Below are 22,308 nucleotides of genomic sequence, written 5' to 3' on the forward strand. Positions count from 1 at the left end.
ACCTCTAGCTAAGTCAATCTCTGTGGCTGCTGAACTATAATTTGGCCCCAGGATTGCTGTGAAATTTGTCTGTTGACCAGTATAAGCAGTCCATCTTACAACAGGAAGGCCCAGATACAATAAAAAGGTGATTTGTTGCTGAATTTTCTCAAAAAGAAAATAAAAGAAACAAAGTCGCAGAGGAAACCTGGCCAAACAAAGTACAGCCTGTGAAAATTCTCAGCTGGACAGTGCCTAAGGCGTCTTTGAACTTGACCTTCACCACAGGGTGTCTCATGTTACTGAGGAGCTGCTGCCACCTCATGGAGAACTGAGAGATCTCATTTTCCAAGCGCACGGGTTTCTAATAGCCAAATGATCTTTGACAAAATAAAGGCAATGCAATGAAGCAAAGAAAGTCTTTTCAAGAAATGTTGCTGGAACAATTGGAAATGCACATGCAAAAGAAAACCAATCTAGATAGAGATAGCAATTATTTTCTAGGTGCATGGATTCCGCAATCACTCATTTATATCTTGCCTTTTCTCTTTTGTTGGACTATTTAAAAGAAAGCATAACAGCCACATGAATCTCACATAGAAAAGCCCATTCTCGTTGGGTGCAATTCTCCTAATTCAATTTTTGATAACCATAGTATTATACATCACATGCATATGAAATAAATAATATATCATCTCATTTTGAGTGATTACTGCGTGGATTTAGATCTATCAACGGTCAAATTATGTTCCCCAAACTGACTGCAGAGAAATAGCCTAACACCGACAGGCTACAATTCTGCCCTGAATATACACTTTACAAAGCTAATAGCTAAATTGCAAAATTTAGAGAATAACAAAATTAAAAGGGCCTTGATGCTCCTTTTCCACCTTCCCTGCAACATCCTCATTGAAAATCAAAAGATCTTTCCTTGTTTTTTGTATTACTGTCTCTCAACTTTTTTTTTGTTTTGTTTGTTTGTTTGAGACGGTGTCTCGCTCTGTCGCCCAAGCGGGAGTGCAGTGGCGTGATCTCGGGTCACCGCAACCTCTGATTCCCGAGTTCAAGCGATTCTCCTTCCTCACCTCTGGAGTAGCTGGGACTACAGGCGCGCGCCACTACGCCCGGCTAATTTTTGCATTTTTAGTAGAGACGGGGTTTCGCCACGTTGGCCAGGCTGGTCTCAAACTCCTGACCTCAAGTGATCCGCCCGCGTGGGCCTCCCAAAGTGCTAGGATTACAGGGGTGAGCCACCACGCTCGGCCGTCTCTCAACTTTCAAGTTCTGTCTTAAGCCACGTGATCCGAGCAATAGAAATGGGCAAGTCTTTCTAGCTTGGTGCAGTGTTTCATGCCTGTAATCCCAACACTTGAGAAGTCCAAGGTGGGAGAATCCCTTAAGGCTGGGAGTTCAAGATCATTCTGGGGAACACAGCAAGACCTCGGCTCTAAAAAAAAAAAAAAAAAAAAAAAATTCGGGAAGTCAAGGCGGCAGTGAGCTATGATTATGCCATTGCACTCCAGCCTGGGCGACAAAGTGAGACTTTGTCTCAATTCTTCAAAAAAATGAAGAAGAAATGGGCAAGCCCAAGAACTAAAATAAAATTATAAATTCATTTCCAAGGAGCTTTTGTATCTTACTTGCAGAGAAAAACAGTGTTGGGTGTTTTTGTAGAAGCGCCATCGTGTGGATTTTGATCTAGAAAAAATTACCTCAAAGTGTAAAATGCAATTTTTATGAATGATATTCTTCACTGGAGACAGAATGGGATTTCTAATAATTGCATCTTCATCATTTGAAACTCAGTGAGTTTTGGCATTTCCATGGTTTTTGTTTGTTTGTTTGTTTTTAATGCTTTAAGCAGGTACTGTCCCCCAGGAAATTTGTAGACAAAAGCAAGTTATTTACAAATTTGTTCACCTACTTTTGATCCCACCCCAGCTCTGTACTCTGGGCTCACACTTCAACAAATCTTAGTAAAGTTTAAAAACAAATCTGAATTTTCATATTTGTATTTCACATGTCCTTCAAATATTTAGAAAGTCGGAAGAGAAAATCTGAAAGTAAAATGTCTGCTTTCAATTTCTTCACCACGGTCAGTTTACATAGAAACTTAAGGAACCTCCAAAAATAAGTTGTAAAATAATAGGTTATACCACATAAATATGTATAGATGCACACACACACACACACACACACACACACACACACACACACACACAATAGGACTTCAATGGGTGTTTATCATATTACTGTTTACAATGTATCTATGTTACCTATATTCTTTTATAAAGATGAAAATTTTATTAAAAATGAAATTAAAAAGACACATGATGGTAAGATTATCGGATTAGACAAAATTCAAGGCTGAAGCTAATTAAACAAGAAAAAGAGGGAATATTATGTAATGGCAAAAGATGCAACAATAAAGAATATACACGTTGTATTTCTTCATGAACTAAATAACATAAAGCTAAAAATTCCAAAATTATAAGAATGTGATAAAATCATGTCATGATAATAACCTTAATACAACTCTTTCAGAATTTGACAAAGTACACAAAGTTACAATGTTATAGAAGATGTGAATAATATGTGTTTTACTTAATATGCATATCTATATAAAACGTTGTATTCCACAAATCCTATAAATTAAACTTCTTATATGTATGAAGTAGCTTTAAAAATCAGTCAAGGCCAGGCGCGGTGGCTCACACCTGTAATCCCAGCACTTTGGGAGGCCGAGGCGGGTGGATCACCTGAGGTCAGGAGCTTGAGACCAGCCTGGCCAACATGGCAAAACCCCATCTCTACTAAAAATACAAAAATTAGCCGGGCATGGTGGTGGGCACCTGTAGTCCCAGCTACTTGGAAGGCTGAGGCAGAAGAATCGCTTGAATCCGGGAAGTGGAGGTTATAGTGAGCTGAGACTGCACCAGTGCACTCTAGCCTGGGTGACAGAGCGAGACTCCGTCTCAAAAAAAGAAAAAAAAAAAAAAAAAAAATCAGTCAAAATTCCAACTCTGTTAGCTTTGTGACCTTGGAAAAGTTCTTTAATCTTTCTAAATTCCTGCTTCCATCCCTGTGAAATAAAAACTGTCACACTTACTCACTTGACTATTGCGAAGGTTTAAATGATTAATAGGAGTAAAAGCCAAGCATGGGAACTAGCACTTATAAAACAGTAAAGTAACAGTGTTTTTTCTTTCTGTTATCGTATTTCTTCCTGGTCGTCATCTTCTCCAACTTGAATGCTAAGTACTTTTCACTCCATCTTCATGTCACACCTCTCTATTACTTGGAAACATTTTAGATGCCACAAACTGAGCTACCCAACATACTCCAACATCATTGCAGCTTCGAATCAGAGTCAGGCAGTTTTATAGACCAGCATGTCAAATGAACTGGTCTTGCCCTTAGCCATGCTGTATTATCCAACAGTAAGTCTAAAATAAGTAATCATAAAATATTAACAAACCAGTCAGAAAAAAAAAAAACTGAATTCTTGGCCATGAAGAAAACCTTAATGAATTTCAAAAAATAGATTTTATGTCACACGTTCTCTAACTATAATTGAATTATAAACTAGAAGTTTACAACAAGAAGGAAAACAATAGCCTAAGGCAGAACAATATGAAATTAAGGCATACTCTTCAAAATAGTTCCTATCCAAAGAGGTACTTAAAACTGATATTACAGTCTGGGCAAGATGGCTCATGTTTGGAATCCCAGCACTTTGGGAGGTCAAGGCATGAGGACTGCTTAGGACCAGGAGTTTGAAACCAGCCTGGACAACATGATGAAACCTCATCTCTACAGAAAATTAAAAATTAGCCAGGTGTGGTGGCACAAGACTGTAAGCCCAGCTATTCGGGAGGCTGAGATGGGAGATCACTTGAGCCCGGAAGGTAGAGGCTGTAGTGAGCCATGATTGTGCCATTGCATTCAGACTAAACAACAGAGTGAGACCCTGTCTCAAAAAAAAAAAAAAAAACAGCAAAAAAAAAACACTGATATTACGAATAAAAAGAATAGTTGATATAAAAATATCTAGGCATAGCTAAACTCTATACTCAGTAGGAAATATCTTAAATGCTTCTATTACTAAAAAGAAAAACTAACAATAAATAAACTAAGCCAACTAATGAACTTTCTAAAAATTATGATAAATCAAAAGAAAGTCACAGAGAATGAAAAATCAAGGATATTGACCAACCAATCACACTTCTGGCCACACAGTATCTGTACACAATTGTTCATAGCAGCTTTATTTGTAATAGCCAAGAACAGAAAACAATCAAAATGTCCTACGACAGGGAATGATTCAATCTATCTGTGGAACATACATGCCTTGAAATACTACTAAGCAATAAAAACAAGTTGTTGATATGCCCCACAACTTGCATTAATATCATGAGCATTATGCCAAGTGGAAAAAGCTAATCTTAAAAGATCACATGCTGGCTGGGCACACTGGCTCACATTTGTAATCCTAACACTTTGAGAGGCTAGTCACTTAAGGCCAGGAGTTAGAGACCAGCTTAGGCAAAATAGCAAGACCCTGTCTCTAAAAAAAAATTTTTAATTAGTTGGGCATGGTGGCATGCACCTGTAGTCGAAGCTACTCAGGAGGCTGAAGAGAGAGGATCACTTGAGCCCAGAAATTCAAGGCTGCAGTGAGCTATGATCACACCACTGCATGCCAGCCTCGGTGACAGACAAGACCCTGTCTCTAAAAAGAAAAAAATAATTTTAAAAATCACATACTATATGATTTCATTTATATAATACTTTTGAAATGACAAAATTATCTATATGGAGAACAAAGTAGTAGTTTCCAAAGGTTAGGGAAAGTAAGAGAAGGAGGGAGCATGACTGTAAAGGGACAGAACAAGAGAGACCTTTGCGGGGATGAGCCTGTTCCATATCTTCATTGCGGTGGTGACTACACTAATCCACACATGTGATCAAATGGCCCAGAAGTACATACATGCCTTGTACTAAGGTTGATCTCCTAGTTTTGATATGTAAGCCATAACCATTGGGAAAACTGGATCAAGGGTACATGGGAATGCTCTGTATTATCTTTATAACTTCTCATGGATCTATAATTAGCTCAAAAAAAGACTTTTTTAAAAAAAAGATTAAATTTTGAAATAAAAAGTAATTAAAATTTATTTCAAAGTTTTTAAATAAAATCTTGGTTTTTGAAAACACGAATGAAACAGATTAAACCTCCAACAGGGCTGAACAAGGGGGAAAAAGAGAGACTATGGAAAATATACAAGTAGGAAGAAGAAATAAGATATTACCCCAACTACAGGTGATATTAAAAGTAAGAGACATGATATACACAATTCAGTGACAATACATTTGGAAACTTAGGGTAAACTGATCTACTATGGGCCAGACACGTTTTTAGGTAGGGTCTCCCTGGATAATCACATAATTTTTGCTCACGGAATCCCCAGGAGGCACCATTCCCATAGAACACAATGGAACCCCCTAGAAATCTACAGGGGGAGTACAACTGTGTCTATGAACTGCCCTCATTATAGGAGCTTAATGTAGATCAATTTACAAGACCCCATCTATGCCTTTCTGCAGCATATAGATGCAAAAGCTATAAATATACATATGAGTAAGTTGAATCCAGCAGTGCATTGAAAAAAACACAACATGGACAAAATACATTCCAAGAATGTAAAGATGGTTTTGAAATAGAAAATCTTCAACATAATTCATTATATAAACTAGCAAAAAAACCATTTGATTATATCAATAGTTGGCAAAAAAAATCTGAAAAAATTTAGCTGCTATTCCAAAAAAGATTAAAGTAAAATATTAAAATAATACAGTTAACTCAATATTCTAAAATAGTAAAGACTATTTCTTGAAATAAGAGAAACAAAAAAGCAAATGGTACCTTAGAAGACAAAGTACTAAAACTATTGTTATAAAACAGGAACAGACAAAATTATCTTTACTCACACATATTGTGATGAACCTAAAAAACAAGAAACACTAAAAAGAGATCAGCATTAGTAGCAAATTTGGTAAGATGCTGTTATAAGAAATACATAAACAGTAATTTTTTTCTTTTTATGGAGAAAAATAAATGAGAAATGGAAATGGAAAAAAACCTAGACGTGCGATAGTAACCACATATGATAAAATACCTAGAAATACATTAACAAATGTAGTTAGACAGTCTATATGAAGGAAACTCTAAAATTTTATTAACAGACATAAAACAAGAACTGAACAAATGGAAAGGTATGTCATGTTTCTGGATAGGAAGACTTTTTAAAATGTCACTTTTATAAATTAATACATAAATTTAATGCAGCTCCGAACAGGATTCCAAAGGACTTTATTTTGTAACTGGGTAAAATGCTTGCCAAAATAGTAGTTACTAAAAAAAAAAAAAAAAAAATAGTGAGAGGAGAACTTAATTTATAAATATACTGTAAATCAAAATGGTTGTGATTTTGGCATAGGACTATGTCAGTGAACAGAACAGAATCTAGAAACAGACTCTACTGTATATGGGAACTTACTCTTTGAAGAAACAGAAACCATCATTCTCAGCAAACTATCACAAGGACAAAAAACCAAACACCGCATGTTCTCACTCATAGGTGGGAATTGAACAATGAGAACTCATGGACACAGGAAGAGGAACATCACACTCCGGGGACTGTTGTGGGTTGGGGGGAGGGGGGAGGGACAGCATTAGGAGATATACCTAATGTTATATGATGAGTTAATGGGTGCAGCACACCAACATGGCACATGTATACATATATAACAAACCTGCACGTTGTGCACATGTACCCTAAAACTTAAAGTATAATTTAAAAAAAAAAAAAATGATTCATGCAGCACCGGGGCCTCCTCCCTTTCAACTTTCTTCCAGGTTATAACCTGGAACTACCATCAATGTCTGAATGTCAAACCTCTCTCTGACATTTCTTTCCAGGTCCCTTGACTGAGTATATCTAGGCTGAAATATTTGGCCACATTAGGAACACCCACCCTTTGGTTCTATCTACTTTTTTCACCCTCCATCATCAGCTTCTCACTGACCTCACTTCTCTCTTTATCCAGTTCAGATTCATAATGCATCATTATAATTTGTCCCTTGTGTTTACTTTTAGATAACTTGTGGGGACGGACCTATCCCCATTTTGCTCCCTTAGGAAAATCCCAGCCCTGCTTAAATTCAACTTTTTACCAACTCTGTGTCCCTAGATGAACATGCCTAGAAAAACACACAGAATTAAACTGACTGGCCTCTATTTTTGACCACACATTTTAAAAAATCACTTTGCACTACTGATAAGTTCTATTATATTACTCTAATAGAGTTTCTTTCCTATTGTCCTAGATAATTATTTCCCATTTTCTCTTTTCTCAAATCCTCTCTTCCATTTACCTTAGTGATGATCTTGCTTTTTACACGAATGACACAGAAGCAATCCGAAGACAACTCTCACATCCTCCTACCCAAACCTACAAGTCTGTCCATATGTGTGCTCCCCCACGGTCTTGCCATCTGATACCAGGGCTGCACTATCTCTGCTCCTGTCTGAGGTCACTGTCTCCACTCAAGAAGTAGAACCCATTCCTTCTTACCTACTAAAGAGCTTTGTTCCTACCAGTTTCCCTTTTCATGACTGTTATTTTCTTTATAGTACATCATTTCTGATGCAGGGCAGGTGAGCCCCCAAACTGGGGGTTAGCCCAGGGGACCTCTTGACTTCACCCAGAAAAGAATTTAACAGCAAGCCAGTGATGTTGGACAGTAACTTTTACTGAAGCAGCAGTACACGGCAGCAGCAGAGGGACTGCTCCTCATGGAACGGGGCTACCCATCGGCAGTGCACCCAGAGCAGCAGCCCAGGGGCAGTTCTGCAGTCATATTTATACCAACTTTAAATCATATGCAAATTAATGGACAGGTTATTTAGAAATTTCTAGAAAAAGAGTGGTAACTTCTGAGTGTTGCCATGGCAATGGTGAACTGACATGGCACTGGTGGACGTGTCTTATGGAGACGTGCTTTCACCTCTTCCATACGGCCAGTCTTCAATCTGGTCCAGAGTAAAGTCCTGCCGCCTACCTCACTGTCTCATTCCCATCAACACAAAAGCATTCTGTAACGTCTCCCATTTTCTCTCTTCCTAGGCCCACTTACCCTCTCTTCACTTCCAGCGAGTACTCTATTCCAACAAGATGTCTATTCTCTCTGCCTCCACTTGCTTCTTTCCCTAACTTCCTTTAACCCACTATCTCTAGGCTTTCATTCCACCCACCTCTGAAATCTGTCAAAGTCACCAGTGACCTCCATATTACCAAATCCAAATGTGAATTCCCTGTTCCTATATGTCTCAGCTCTCAGCAGCAGGGGATAGTGTCTAAAAGCACTTTACACCAGAGGACAAGAATCTGGTCTTGAATCAACTGTGAAAATATGGGCAAGTTACTTACCTTCCTGTGCCAAGGTTTCCTCATTTGTAAAAGGATGATGGTCATACTACTCTAACACTATATTATAGGGTCTTGGAAGGGTTCTGTGATTTAATATGTATAGAGCACTTAGACCTTGTCTGGCACAACATACAACAATTCAATAAATGTTGGCTGTTATTAGTATTGATTGTTCACTTCTAATTGAAACCTTTTTTTAGACTGACTTCTAGGATACCACACACCCCGGATTTTTCCGGCAACTTTCCAGTCTCCTTTGCTGACTCTTTCTTCTACTGTCTAAACAGCAAAGGGTTCTAGGATTACTTAGCACTTTCTTATTATCTATCTATTTTATAGCTATATTCTCCCCTTGGTGATCTACTATATATCTCATGTGTCTATGGCTTTAAATTTCATCTATGTGCTAATAATCCTCAAATATGTATTTCCAGATCTCTAGTCTCTCCTGAGCCCCAGACTCTTATATTCAAATATCTATTCAAGGCGAGGCACGGTGGGAGGCCGAGGTAGGCGGATCATCTGAGGTCGGGAGTTTGAAACCAGCCCGACCAACATAGAGAAACCCTGTCTCTACTAAAAATACAAAAATTAGCCAGGTGTGGTGGCACATGCCTGTAATCCCAGCCACTCGGCTACTCAGGAGGCTGAGGCTGGAGAATCATTTGAACCTGGGAGGCAGAGGTTGAGGTGAGCCGAGATTGCACCATTGCACTCCAGCCTGGGCAACAAGAGCGAAAACTCCATCTAAAAACTCCATCTAAAAAACTCCATCTAAAAACTCCATCTAAAAAAACTCCATCTAAATAAATAAATAAATAAATAAATAAACAAACAAACAAACAAACAAACAAAACACCTTTATTCCAAATTTCCACATGGATATCTAAGTGGCAACTCAAATTTAGTAAGGGCAAAATAATTTTTGCCCAAGTCTGTTTCTCCCTCCGTTTTTCCCATCTTATAATGGAGCACCATTACCCTATTGCTAATGCTAAACACCCAGGAATCATCCTTTGATTCCTCTCTTTTCCTCATCCAATCTATTAGCAGGTCTTACTGTATTTACCTTCAGAATACATCTTGGATCTGACCAGTTCTCACTACCACCCTTAGTCCAATCCACCATCATCCCTTCATTAGACTTAAGCAACACCCTCCTCATAGATCTCCTTTCACTCTTGCTCCCAAATACCAGTTTAGCAAATTTTTTGAAACAAGTATCAGATCACATTTCTTCTATGGCAAAGTTGGTTAATTATCTTCCCAATAACCATGTAACACTTCTTCCTTATTTCCTTACTGCCATTGGAAACAGCAATGTGCCTAACCTAGACTATATTTTCTAGCTTTTTTTGTTAGGTGTGGCCAGGAGATTACATTCCAGCCAGTGAAATAAATGGGAACACTATATATATCTTCAGGAAGTTCCTCCAAAAGACAACTGACTCAGTAGAGAGTGTGCCCTTTTGTCTTCCTCTCTTTCCTGCTGCCTGGAATATGGATGTGATAAACAGAGCTCTCCCACCCTGCAGCCACTTTGGACCATGAGGTAGTCTTGAAGATGGATAGAAATGGCCAATAGAGTCACTCTCAACAGTCCTGAATGATCATTTTTGGACTTCTCTGGTATGAGAAAACAAACCCTTGTACATTTAAACAATTATTATTCTGAATTTTCAGTTAATATACATCCAAACCTAATCCTAAATAATACAACTCCTCTGTTTTTTCTTAGTCATGCTAGTTAACATATCCACCCCTTCATGTACTTGTTTTTCTGTGGTGAGAACTTTTTTATTGGTACATAATTTTTGTATGTATTTGTGGAATACAAGTGATATTTTCATACATGTGTAAAATGTGCAATAATCAAGTTATTTGATTATTCAGGCTACCCATCACCTCAAGCATTTATCATTTCTTTGTGGTAAGAACATTCAAAATCCCCTCTTCTAGCTATCTTGAAATATACAATATAGTGTTAACTATAGTCACCCTACTGTGCTATTATTGAACATTAGAAATTATTTCTTCTATCTGTATTTTTGTAACCCTTAACCAACTTCTCTTCATCCTCCTGCCCATCTTCCCTTTCCAGCCTCTGGTAACTATCATTCTACTCTCTACCTCTGTTAGATCAACTTTTTTAGTTCCCATATATGAGTGAGAACATTCAATATTTGTCTTTCTGTGCCTGGTTTATTTCACTTAACATAATAACCTCCAGTTCCAACCATGTTGCTGCAAATGATTTCATTCTTTTTTATGGTCTAATAGTATTCTTCTTTCTTTATCCGTTCATCCACTGATAGACACTTAGGTTGATTCCATCTTTTGGCTATTGTGAATAGTGCTGCAATAAACACTGGAATGCAGATATTCCTTTCATAAACTGATTTTTTTCCTTTGAATAAATACCCAGTGGTGGAATTGCTGGATCAAATGGTAGTTCCATTTTTAGTTTTTTTGAGAAATCTCCATTCCATGGTCGCTGTGCTAATTTACATTCCCACCAACAGTGTAGACGAGTTCCCTTTTCTCTGCATCCTCACCAGCATTTATTTTTGTCTTTTTGATAATTGCCATTCTAAAAGGTGTGAAATAATATCTTGTTATGGTTTTGATTTGCATTTCCCTGATGATTAGTGATGTTGAGCATTTCTTTTTCATATACCTATTGGCCATTTGTATGTCTTCTTTTGAGAAAAGTTTACTCAGATCCTTTGCCCACTTTTTAATGGGATCATTTGTTTTGCTGTTGTTTGTAACTTCTGTATTTAAAGCTCTTCAGTGGTTTCCCATCACACTCAGCATAACATCCAAACTCCACAAAGGATCTACGTGGTCTGACTCCTGCTTCCTTCTTCTAACACCTTCCTGCTCACTTTCTGTGCTACATAAACACTGGCCTTGTTATTCCCTGAACTCACCAAGCAGGATCTGCTCAGGCCCTTTCACACTTGCCAGTCCCTCTCCAGTAAACTCTCTTCTCCCACACGTATGCGTATGCATAGCAACATCTTTTCTTGTTGAGAAATGACTAGAGTCTCTGCTCAAATGTCACTTGCCCAGAGAGGACTTGCTTGAGACCGATACACTTTTTATCCAGTTAATGTGGTCTATTTTCTTTCCAGTCTTATTTCAAAATCATGTAATTCATCTTTTTACTCTCTTTTCCACCCTACTACATACACTAACACGAGGACATTGACCCTGATTTATTCACCACTCTATCCCTAGGACTTAGAACCGTGTCTGACAAATAGGAGGTCTGAAATAAATCTTTACTGAATGGATCAACAAGTTATGGAATTTCTATTCAGGGGAGAAAATATTTATTAAATTGTGTTGGCATAGTTTGCTATCTGCCTGGAAGAAAATAAACATCATAAAAACACCATAAACACAAATAAATTCCAGATGGATTACATAATAAAATATAAAGACAAATAAGCAAACAACAAAACTACGAAAATAGTAGGAAAAAAATGTTTGAGAACGGCTGTACAACCTTGGGATGGGGTTGCCTTCTTAACTAAAAGGGAAACACAAAAGCCATAAAGGATTAATAATGTCATCCACACAAAAGTGAAATAATTAAATTTAAGGGTTAAAAAACAAATGATTGACCAGGTGCAGTGGCTCACACCTGTAATCCTAGCACTTTGGGAGGCCAAGGCAGTGGATCACTTGAGCTCAGGAGTTCAAGACCAACCTGGGCAACACAGTGAAATCCTCACCTCTACAAAACGAAAACAAAAAAGCCAAATGACTGCTCTGAACCATTGCGCCCGGCCAAGAACAAATGCTCGGTCTCTGACAAGGACATGAGTTGGTTCTTATGCCCTCCCTGAGAACATGTTAAAAATATATTTTAAACATTAAAGAACTTTGGGAGGCCGAGGCGGGCGGATCACGAGGTCAGTAGATTGAGACCATCCTGGCTAACACGGTGAAACCCCATCTCTACTAAACATACAAAATATTAGCCGGGTGTGGTGGTGGGCACCTGTAGTCCCAGCTACTCGGGAGGCTGAGGCAGGAGAATGGTGTGAACCCGGGAGGTGGAGGTTGCAGTGAGCCGAGATCGGGCCACTGCACTCCAGCCTCGGTGACAGAGCGAGCCTCCATCTCAAAAAAAAAAAAAAAAAAAATTAAAGAACAAATCTTTGTTGTTTTTGTGACAGAGTCTTGCTCTGTCGCCCAGGCAGGAGTGCAGTGGCACAATCTCGGCTCACTGCAACCTCCGCCTCCTGGGTTCAAGTGATTCTCCTGCCTCCCGAGTAGCTGGACTACAGGCGACCACCACCATGCTTGGCTAATTTTTGCATTTTTAGTAGAGACGGAGTTTCACCATGTTGGTCAGAATGCTCTCGGACTCCTGACCTCAAGTGAACTGCCCACCTTGGCCTCCCAAAGTGCTGGGATTACAGGCGTGAACCATTGCACCCAGCCAAGAACAAATCTTAACAGTAAAGGGCTGAGGCAGAAGGATCACCTAAGCCCAGGAGATCAAGGCCAGCCCGGGCAACATAGAGACCCTATCTCTCCAAAAAGTAGAAAAATCTGCAGGGCACAGTAGTGCCTACCTGTAGTCCCCACTACTTGGGAGGCTGAGATGGGATGATTGCATGAGCCCAGGAAGCTGCAGTGAGCTATGATGGCAGCATTGCACTCCTGCCTGAGCAACAGGGCGAGATCCTAACTAAAAATAAGTGAAGGCAGCGAAGAATATTATCCTATGAGATAGTTCTACAGATTTATGCAAGATAGAGGCCTCTAATAGATAAAGGAAGAGAAAAAGGAAGTCTAGAACACGTAGGTAGAGACTGCAGAATGATGAGAGCCAACCTGCCTTGGGGTGGCCAGGAAAGCCCTGATCAGTGTCAGGAATAGTAGAGGTGGGAGGAAGGAGACCAAACATAATCACAAGGAAACTTTCTGGTAATACGAATATTCTGTATCTTAACTGACAGTGGTTCTTTAGAGAGTGGGGAGGACGGGGTCTCACTCTTGCCAGGCTGGAGTGCAGTGGCACAATCACAACTCACTGCCGCCTTGACCTGGATTGCTCAAACGATCCTCTCACCTCAGCCTCTGGAGTAGTGGAGACCATAGCTGCACCACAATATGCCTGGCTATTTTTTTTTTTTTTTTTTAGTTTTTTGTAGAGATGAGATCTCACTATGTTGCCCAAGCTTGTCTGGAACTCTTGGGCTCAAGCAATCTTCCTGCCTCAGCCTCCCAAAGTGCTGGGATTACAGCCATGAGCCACCACACCTGGCCTTGATTGTGACAGTATTTATACAAGTGCATATATTTATTAAAAATCATCAAGATGTAGCCTTATGTAATCAAAGTAGATTACAGTACTTATGGAATTTCATCTAAGACAATAAACACAAACACTGAAAAATTACAAATTGCATTTTTGCTATTTTGCCTAGAAAATGAAAGAAACCCTAGTTAAAACCAAAGTACCAAATGAAAGAAATTAATTAGGTGTCTCAATAAACTTAGAAAAGTCTATAGCTTTTCTTTATTAGTGACAACTACATAGAATTCTGAAATGAAGAAAATCTATGTTCTATTCACACTGACAAAACAAAATTCATAGGGATAACTTTAATAAAGAAGGTATAGGTCCTATGTGAAGACAACCATAAACTACTAAAAACATAGAATCTGAATACAGAAAGATACCCCATGTATCCTAATGGCAAGTCTTGTAACTAAATTATCAGTTTTCTCACAATTAATGCGGGAATATCATGTAATCCCAATTAGAATCCTGATTTTAAAAAACTAATTAAAAATTAAATTTTTGGTTTTTAAAACTTTTAAGGATGCAAAACTTCAAACAAATTCAAAAGACAAGTCACTGGGTGAAGATGTCAGCAATACATATTAATGACAAAAGATTAGTAACCATATTCCATTAAAAGAAATAAACCTCCTTCATATGAATATTTTTTTAAAGGATCCACCAAAAGGAAAAATGGGTGAGGGATCATTTTGAAGATTCATATGTGAAGAAAAAAAAATAAAGCACGTAGAAGGATTTGCCTTACAAGCCATATACGATGTTTTCTGTTATCTAAAGTCACGATCAAGACTTTTGCTTTACCAAACCTGTAGCAGTCTGACGAAACCTGCAGAGCTATTTTAAGAATGTTTTTTAAAACATAAAATACACAGGAAAAGAAAAACCAATTATACTAAAATACATTACTTTCCAAGGTTAAGAGCCCCTAAAATAGAAAGTCAAAGTAGATTACAGTACTTATGGGAATTTCATCTAGGGCAATAGCAGTACTTCGGCTCAGTAGGAAAAGGCAGGCTTATTTCATGTTTTGTGCAGAAAAACAAGCTACATGTATGAAGAAGAATGAGATGGCTCCTTATCCTGTGCCATAAACAATTGAATTCCAAGGGATTCAAGATTTTAAAAGAAAAAATAAAATAAAAATCTCGGAAGAGGTTAGGGAAACTATGTTAAATCTAAGAGTTGAGGAGCCCAGAAGCAATAAAATTTTTTTTAATTGTAAGGAAAATATAGTATAAACAAAATTTAAAAAGGCTTAGGTTAGAAAAAATGCTTATACAAATTTAGATTAATATCTGTAGTATACAAAGAGCTCATATAATAAAACCACAAAAAAACTGAACAGAGAAACTGGCAAAGGATATACATAATCATTTCAAAAAAGAGTCCACAAACATGAAAATGACTGCAGAAAATGCAAACTAAGTTACACCCAAAAGTTACACCTGGCCGGGTGCGATGGCTCGTGCCTATAATCCCAGCACTTTGGAAGGCTGAGGGGGGCAGATCACCTGAGGTCACGAGTTCGAGACCAGCCTGGCCAACATGGTGAAATCCCATCTCTACTAAAAATATAAAAATTAATCAGGCATGGTGGCACATGCCTATAATCCCAGCTACCTGGGAGGCTGAGGCAGGAGAATCACTTGAACCCGGGATGCAGAGGTTGCAGTAAGCCGAGATCACGCCACTGCACTCCAGCCTGGGCGACAGAGTCAGACTCTGTCTCAAAATATATATATATATATATATATACTATCTGGGAAAGATTCATTAGTATTCCAAACCTCAGCATCACACAACATACCTTTGTAACAAACATGCACATGTACTCCCGACTCTAAAAGTTGAAAAAAAATTACACCTTATAAGTATCAAAGTAACTAAAATGTGGTAACACCTCAGGGCTGATGGGGAATGCAGGGAAAGTGATATGTCCATAGTTATTACACTAGTGGAAATGTAAAAGGTTACAGACTTTGGGAAGCTATTGACAAAATATATCAAAACTTAAAAAATGCACTGTCTGATCTATGGATCCAACACATAGATATCTTACAAAAGGAAATGTGTACAAGGATATTTATCGTGGTACTATGTACAGTAGCAAAAAAATAGAAACAAGATAATTGCCCACTACTAGAGGAATAGTTGAATAAATTGTGGTATCCCATACATTAGAATTTTAATATTGTACCATCATGGAAATGGATCTTAGATGTACAGAAATTGGTTTGGAGGGATTTTCACAATCTACTGTTAGGAAAGAAAAGCAGCCAGGTGCAGTGACTCATGCCTGTAATCCCAGCACTTTAGGAGGCCAAGGCAAGATAGCTTAAGCCCAGGAGCTCGAGACCAGCCTGGGCAACACAGGGAGACCCTGTCTATACAAAAAGATGTTTAAAAAATTATCCAGGCATGGTGGTGCACACTTGTAGTCCAGCTACTTGGGAAGCTGAGGTGAGAAGATCAGTTGGGACTGGAAGGTCGAGGCTGCAGTGAGCTGCGATCACGCCACTGCACTCCTGCCTGGGCGACAGAGAGAACGCCTGTCTCTAAAAAAAATTTAAAAAAAAAACAAAGAAAAACAACATGCAGAGATGAATATACAGATGGTTCCAATTTATAATATATACTTAAAGAAAATTGTAACTATATATAAATATATATGTATCTATATATATTTGCATATGATTATAAACATCAAGAAATGCAGAAAGAGCACATTAGCTAGGATGCAACAGATAACCTCACGGAGGAGAAGAACGAGAGAGCATGCTCAGGTGACAGAGGAAATGAAAAGAAACCACATCATATATGTATGAAGTTAACTCATTTACAGTTTTCTATGTATATATCCATAAAGAAATACGTAAAAGTAATCTCACTAAAATGTTAATAGTTATTTAAGAGTAGTGGCTTTTCAAGTGGTTTACTTTTTTCTTCCTTATGCAAATAATCAATCTATTATTGATGTAACTAACTTGATGTACAAGCACCTCTGTAAATAAGAAAAACACACACATTCTCACACAACATATATTTGGTTGCAAGAAAAAAGAAAATCCAAGTCAAACTGCCTTCAACAAAATAGGAATTTCTTGGCTCACATAAGTGAAAGCTGAGAAATAGATCTCAATTCAGGTCCAATTTGATCCAGAAGTTCCCAAGGGCTCCAATAGACTCCCTCTCACCCTGGTACTGCCTCAGGCTGGTTCCTTTATATTAGAAAAATGAGCTGCAGCAAGTTCAGAATGTGACTCCTCCCAGCACACTATCTCCAAGATGTCTTCAATAGCTCCTGAAAAAGCCTAGGCAAACATCTTTATCTCAGTAGTCTGGTCTGGGTCAGGTGCCTATCCCTGAACCATTGCTACTGGGGAAGTGGGGCACTGCTAAAAGGTAATTGGGTTAATCTAGAAAGCCGAGGGTGTGACAATGCCACCCAAATCACATGCATGATTGTTTGCAGGGGTGGGGGTGGGGGCGGTATGGTGAGAGAAGGAAGTAGGTGCTGGATTGGGCAGCCACAGCACACACAAACAAGAAATTAAAGTCAGTCACAAACATATCCAATAAAATATTAAAAGTACTCAAGCTCACTAGTAATCAAAGAAACACAAATAAAACTAAGTAATTTGTTGCTTCTCCGGTTAAAAAAGAGGAAAAACAACAACAACAAAAAAAACAAAAAAAAAAACAAGAAATAAACTGTATGAGAAATGGTAAAGGGGGCAAGACTGAGAACAGGCGTGAACACATGACTATTCAAAATATGTATGTGTGTGTGTGCTTGCATTCATGGAACAGCTTTAACTAAGGGGCACTTAAGCAAACTTTATACCAGAATCAGAAACATGACTGATTCCTAAATATGAAACAATAAGCTAGCAACAAAACAGTAAAATGTAAAGCCCCATCACAGTAGTCCTCCAGCATGACAGATATTCCCATCTGGGGAGAGAAAAATAAAAAAAATAAAAATTAAAATTAAAAAAGACCTGGGTGATTCTATATTCCTGAGCCCCTAGTCTTGACTTAGCCTGTCTATGTCTATTTATTCTTGTCTTTCAACAGTTTAGGCAAAACCCAGGGTGAAGTCTATATAGTTGAGTATACATGGCAGGGTCAGAGTCAGAACAATGTCTTCTGAAAGTTCAATAACGTTTTTACCGCTATACTTAACTAGGGAAATACAGGAAAGACAAAATAACTTCCTAAGTATTACTGGTGAAATGTACCCCCAAGAAATAGAAGCATAATGCTTGAATATGGAGAGGATCTCTGATCTATAATACCTGAAGAATTGTTGAGTTCATTTGAAAAAAATACACAGAAAAAATATTAAGTTGTACTTAAAGATACTATGGATATTAGGTAAGTCTGTGCCAACTCACAGGCAGAACAAGTACTGGTGTAAGAAGGATTCTTTTATGAGCTACGGTGCTAGCCCTACCCTTAGTAAAGAATCACATCTCTTGACCATGCAAGCTACGATGAATCAAAATCAAGTCTATTTCCACAACACTCAACTAGAATGTCAACACCAAGTATGAGTTTATGGATGGCAATCAAATACATGAAATGAAAACATCACCCCCAGATTTCAGTTTTGAGCAAATTACTGTTTCCATAATTTCTATTCTCACATAAAAAGTGAAGGTACCATAAGTCCCCTAACTTTGTACCTTTTCTAAGTCAGGATTTTCAGTCCACTCTGAGCAGGTGAAAGAAATAAGACCACCTACTCCACTACCTTAACTTTTATGTCACATGACTTACGACGTAGGTTTACATCATGGGATTTACTCTATAACCAAAAAGTCTGAAATACTTCTATTACATATAACAAAAGAGTGATAAAGAAATAGTGGAACTGCCTTAACTCGGTTGTGTTACAAAAAGCTGGTAACTACCCATTGCAAAAGGAGCGATGGTGAAGAGTATGGGCTCAGGAGTAAAAATGCCATCACTGGAATCCAGCTCAATGACTGAGTAGCTATGTGATCTTTGGGGGTTACCTAACATACCTACATTGTTTTATCCTCACCTTTAAAATGGGCATAATAGGAGTACTAATCTCTTAAGGTTGATGTGAGGTTTAATGAGATAATTCAGCACTTAGAATGGCACCTGGCACCAAGGAAGCTTTCAATAAATATTAACTATTACTCAGAAATTGAATAGTTTTTTATTTGTTTGGGTCAATCTCAGTACTCCTAGACCTCAAAATACTATACTCTAATTGTTCTAATTTGTACCATCTACAAAAGACCCTTTAAGACTGCTTCAATGATTCTGAAAAGAATTAACAAAATCCTGTTACTAGGTGCCTGACCTTAGATATTACAACCGTTTCATTTACAAAACCTCCACTACAAAACACTAAGCTTGCAACAAAATAACAAAATGTAAGCCACATAATATGAGTAACACAACAGTACATATTCCTCAGCTGATGAGAGTAATAGGGAAATGTATATACTTCCTACACAAATGCATCTAGGGAAAGCAGGCTATATTTATTCAAGAACTAGAAAAAGGTTACAATATAAATCTATCAAACAAAATTCATTTTTGTTATATTCAAGTAACTCATATATATTCAAATTTAGACCAAATCAAGACAACAATCCAATACACAGATTATTATATAGCTCAAGGAGCAAAAAACAACAGTCTTGTCAATACAGACTCTACATAAATACACAAATCTCAAGTTTTAATATAACATGAACAAATCACAAGTACACGTGTTAGTGTTCTTTCTCCAAATTTCTAGTAGTAAATCTTGTATATTTAGTAAAAGCATATAGAATGTATAAAACCTTCAACCACATGTAATGTAGACTAGGAAGTGTAAATCAAATAGAATGTGAAGTTTTCATATGTAAAGATATACATTTCAGAAAGAACCCAACATGAAGTAAATTAACAAACATATTGCAAAGGTGGTCACTCACAAAAATGCTTACCATTTGCAATTGTATACAGAGAACAAACTGCCCAGAAATTAATATTGGAATCTTACTGAGGGGTATTATAGTAACCAACCTTAAAGGACAAATAACTTATTTGGGGGGTTAAAATAGCAGAGATCAGTGTAAATTAAATAACACATGAATGAAAAAAATCTACAATATACAATAGCAAGAGGTGAGAAAACTGAATACTGTGAAGATTTATTAGTCTGTACAAGTTGGTTTTGATGAACTATTGGTTACTTGTTAAATTGTCAAGATTTTCATTGTGACAGTATTTTCCCTCACACATCAGAATCTGGAAGCAATATGCCTTTCTCAAATTATCACTTAAGTGTTTTTTTCCCCACCCCCTCAAAACACAGAAATAGGTTTTTGAATATCAACTAGCCATTATGGAAGCTGTAAGATACAGATATTCATCAACATTACACAAGCTACAATTAAGTTACCTAGACAAACACTACCAACATTTATGAAAAAAGATGTTGGTTTTAAAAGTGTATGAGGAGTTACAATAAACACACTATTCATGTCCTCCTGAAACCAAAATGGGGGAAAACCTTATTGTCATTCTGCCAAACACCACATAACTAAAAATGCTGCACAGAGTCATGAATCCAATGTACATATCACAGGATTAAAACTCCAGTTAAGCAACTGAGCTAATCATTGAAGTAAATTAAAAATACCAAGTTTCTTTAACTTATCAATGCTGTTTTAGAAGCATCATCAGAACAAATAGAGATTTAGTTATAAATTGGCCAGGGCTACATTCTGTGATAAGAATTTTGCTTAGTACTATAAAAGAATCTCAAACATCCTAGAAAAGCTGTGGAATCATGCTCTTTATTATTCCTGAAAGAAAATTTGCCACGTTTGATGGTACCTCTATTCTTCCCCGTGGTTCTAGGAGTTCTAAATACCATGTAATTCAGAAAATGATGGGAGTATTTAAGCAAAAAGAATAGCAAAAGCAGACTTTGTATCAACATATCCTAGATAGATGGATTTTTTAAAAAATTACATGATAAATGTAAATCATAAAATTGAATGTACTTATAAAGGTACACCTATTTTGCGCTACATAAAAAAACTGTAGACTGCAAACTGTGCATGCTTACCATAACATTTTACCCGGGGTCAATGAGTGGGATTTCTTGCAAATATTTACTGCTATGATATAAAACAATTATGTGCAAACTGCAAGGTCCCTAAAATAGCAGTTAAAGAGTTTATATACAGAAAGATGTCACTATCTGATCAAATATGCAAGAGATGGAATTTCCCAGAGTTTATAACACAGAACAATAACCACCACAGGCTCCTCCTCCTTGGCCTTCTTCCCTGTGTGACAGTTTGACTCCTTTATTCTGGTTCTCACTTTCCCACAGTCCAGGGGTCTGAATGATCTTTTCAACAAGTTCTTCAAAGGCACATTGTACACCATCACAGGTTTTTGCACTTGCCTCTGAAATTCAAGGAAAAAGGTCATTCATAGTATATTCCTTTCTGGCCATATTCTCATGTTTTTCTGGGAAATTATCAGGGCATAAATATCAGCCTATAATATATTAAGAAACAAATCAGTAATTTTTCCCCACAGGTCAACAACTAGTGAATTTCCAAATCTCAAAATTGGGCTACTTAAATTCTATCCATAAGAATACCAGTATATAAATTTATACCAAAAAAATACTGGTTTATAATATTAAAACTGTGATAGAATTGTAACTTGTAAAGCCCTACTTAAATAGCATGTGAAAGTTTTTTCCTTAAGCTTTCAGTTAACTCTTACGACTCGCTCCCAAGGCAGGTATTATTCCTATTTTAAAATAAGGAAATTCATACAAGTTAAACAATTAACCTGATTATTCTGTGCCTTCAACCAAGCAGCTCCAGGCAGCTGGACAAAATGACAAACCACCATGAAAATTGGTCCCACAGCAAATGTTTGCTCATGAAACTCAAGTGGACACTCAGCACTGCTACCAACCCTACGTTTCCTTAGTGATGATCTTTCTCACTGTCTGAGATGACTACTTTATTCCCTCCTCTCAAAACTCTATCGCAGCTAATAATCTAGCTGCATTATGCTGAGAAAATCAGAAGCAATCTGGCAAGAACTGCCTGATCACCCCACTAATAAATTTACCAAGCTACCTGCATATGTATCCTCATGCTCTGCTTTCCCTCCTGTGAGAACAGATAAACTGTCCCTGCTGCTATCCAAGCCATCGCCTTCTTTTGTTCCTGGAGTCCCATCCCTTCTCATTCACCGAAGGATCAAACGCTCTCTCTATTGGATCATACCAATCAGCCTAAAAGTCTGCCAAATTATTTTCCATCCTATTAAAAAACAAACTTGCTCTCTGGGCCACATGCCCTTCTTGTAGTCACCCATTTCTCTACTCTCTTTGAAACCTCTTCTAAAGAGTTATCCACATAAGCTGTTTCTGCCTTCTTATCTCACATTCTTTCTTCAAACTACTCTACTTAGGCTTTCATTCCCACCACTCCACTGAA

General features: G+C 37.6%; 1 protein-coding gene across 3 annotated transcripts in view; it reads right to left on the reverse strand.

The window, feature by feature from the left end:
* Positions 1 to 20,610: 20,610 nt before the first annotated feature.
* Positions 20,611 to 22,308, reverse strand: part of RAB18 (RAB18, member RAS oncogene family) — a 34,096-nt gene continuing 32,398 nt past the window's right edge. For all 3 annotated transcript variants that reach the window (XM_058436600.1, XM_032144539.2, XM_032144531.2), the window contains one exon: positions 20,611 to 21,253. In XM_058436600.1, coding sequence (XP_058292583.1) covers positions 21,038 to 21,253 — 216 coding nt within the window. In that variant the 3' untranslated portion in view covers positions 20,611 to 21,037. The remainder of the gene's footprint in view (positions 21,254 to 22,308) is intronic.

Source organism: Hylobates moloch, unplaced genomic scaffold (assembly GCF_009828535.3).
Source record: "Hylobates moloch isolate HMO894 unplaced genomic scaffold, HMol_V3 SCAFFOLD_3, whole genome shotgun sequence".
Lineage (NCBI taxonomy): Eukaryota > Metazoa > Chordata > Mammalia > Primates > Hylobatidae > Hylobates > Hylobates moloch.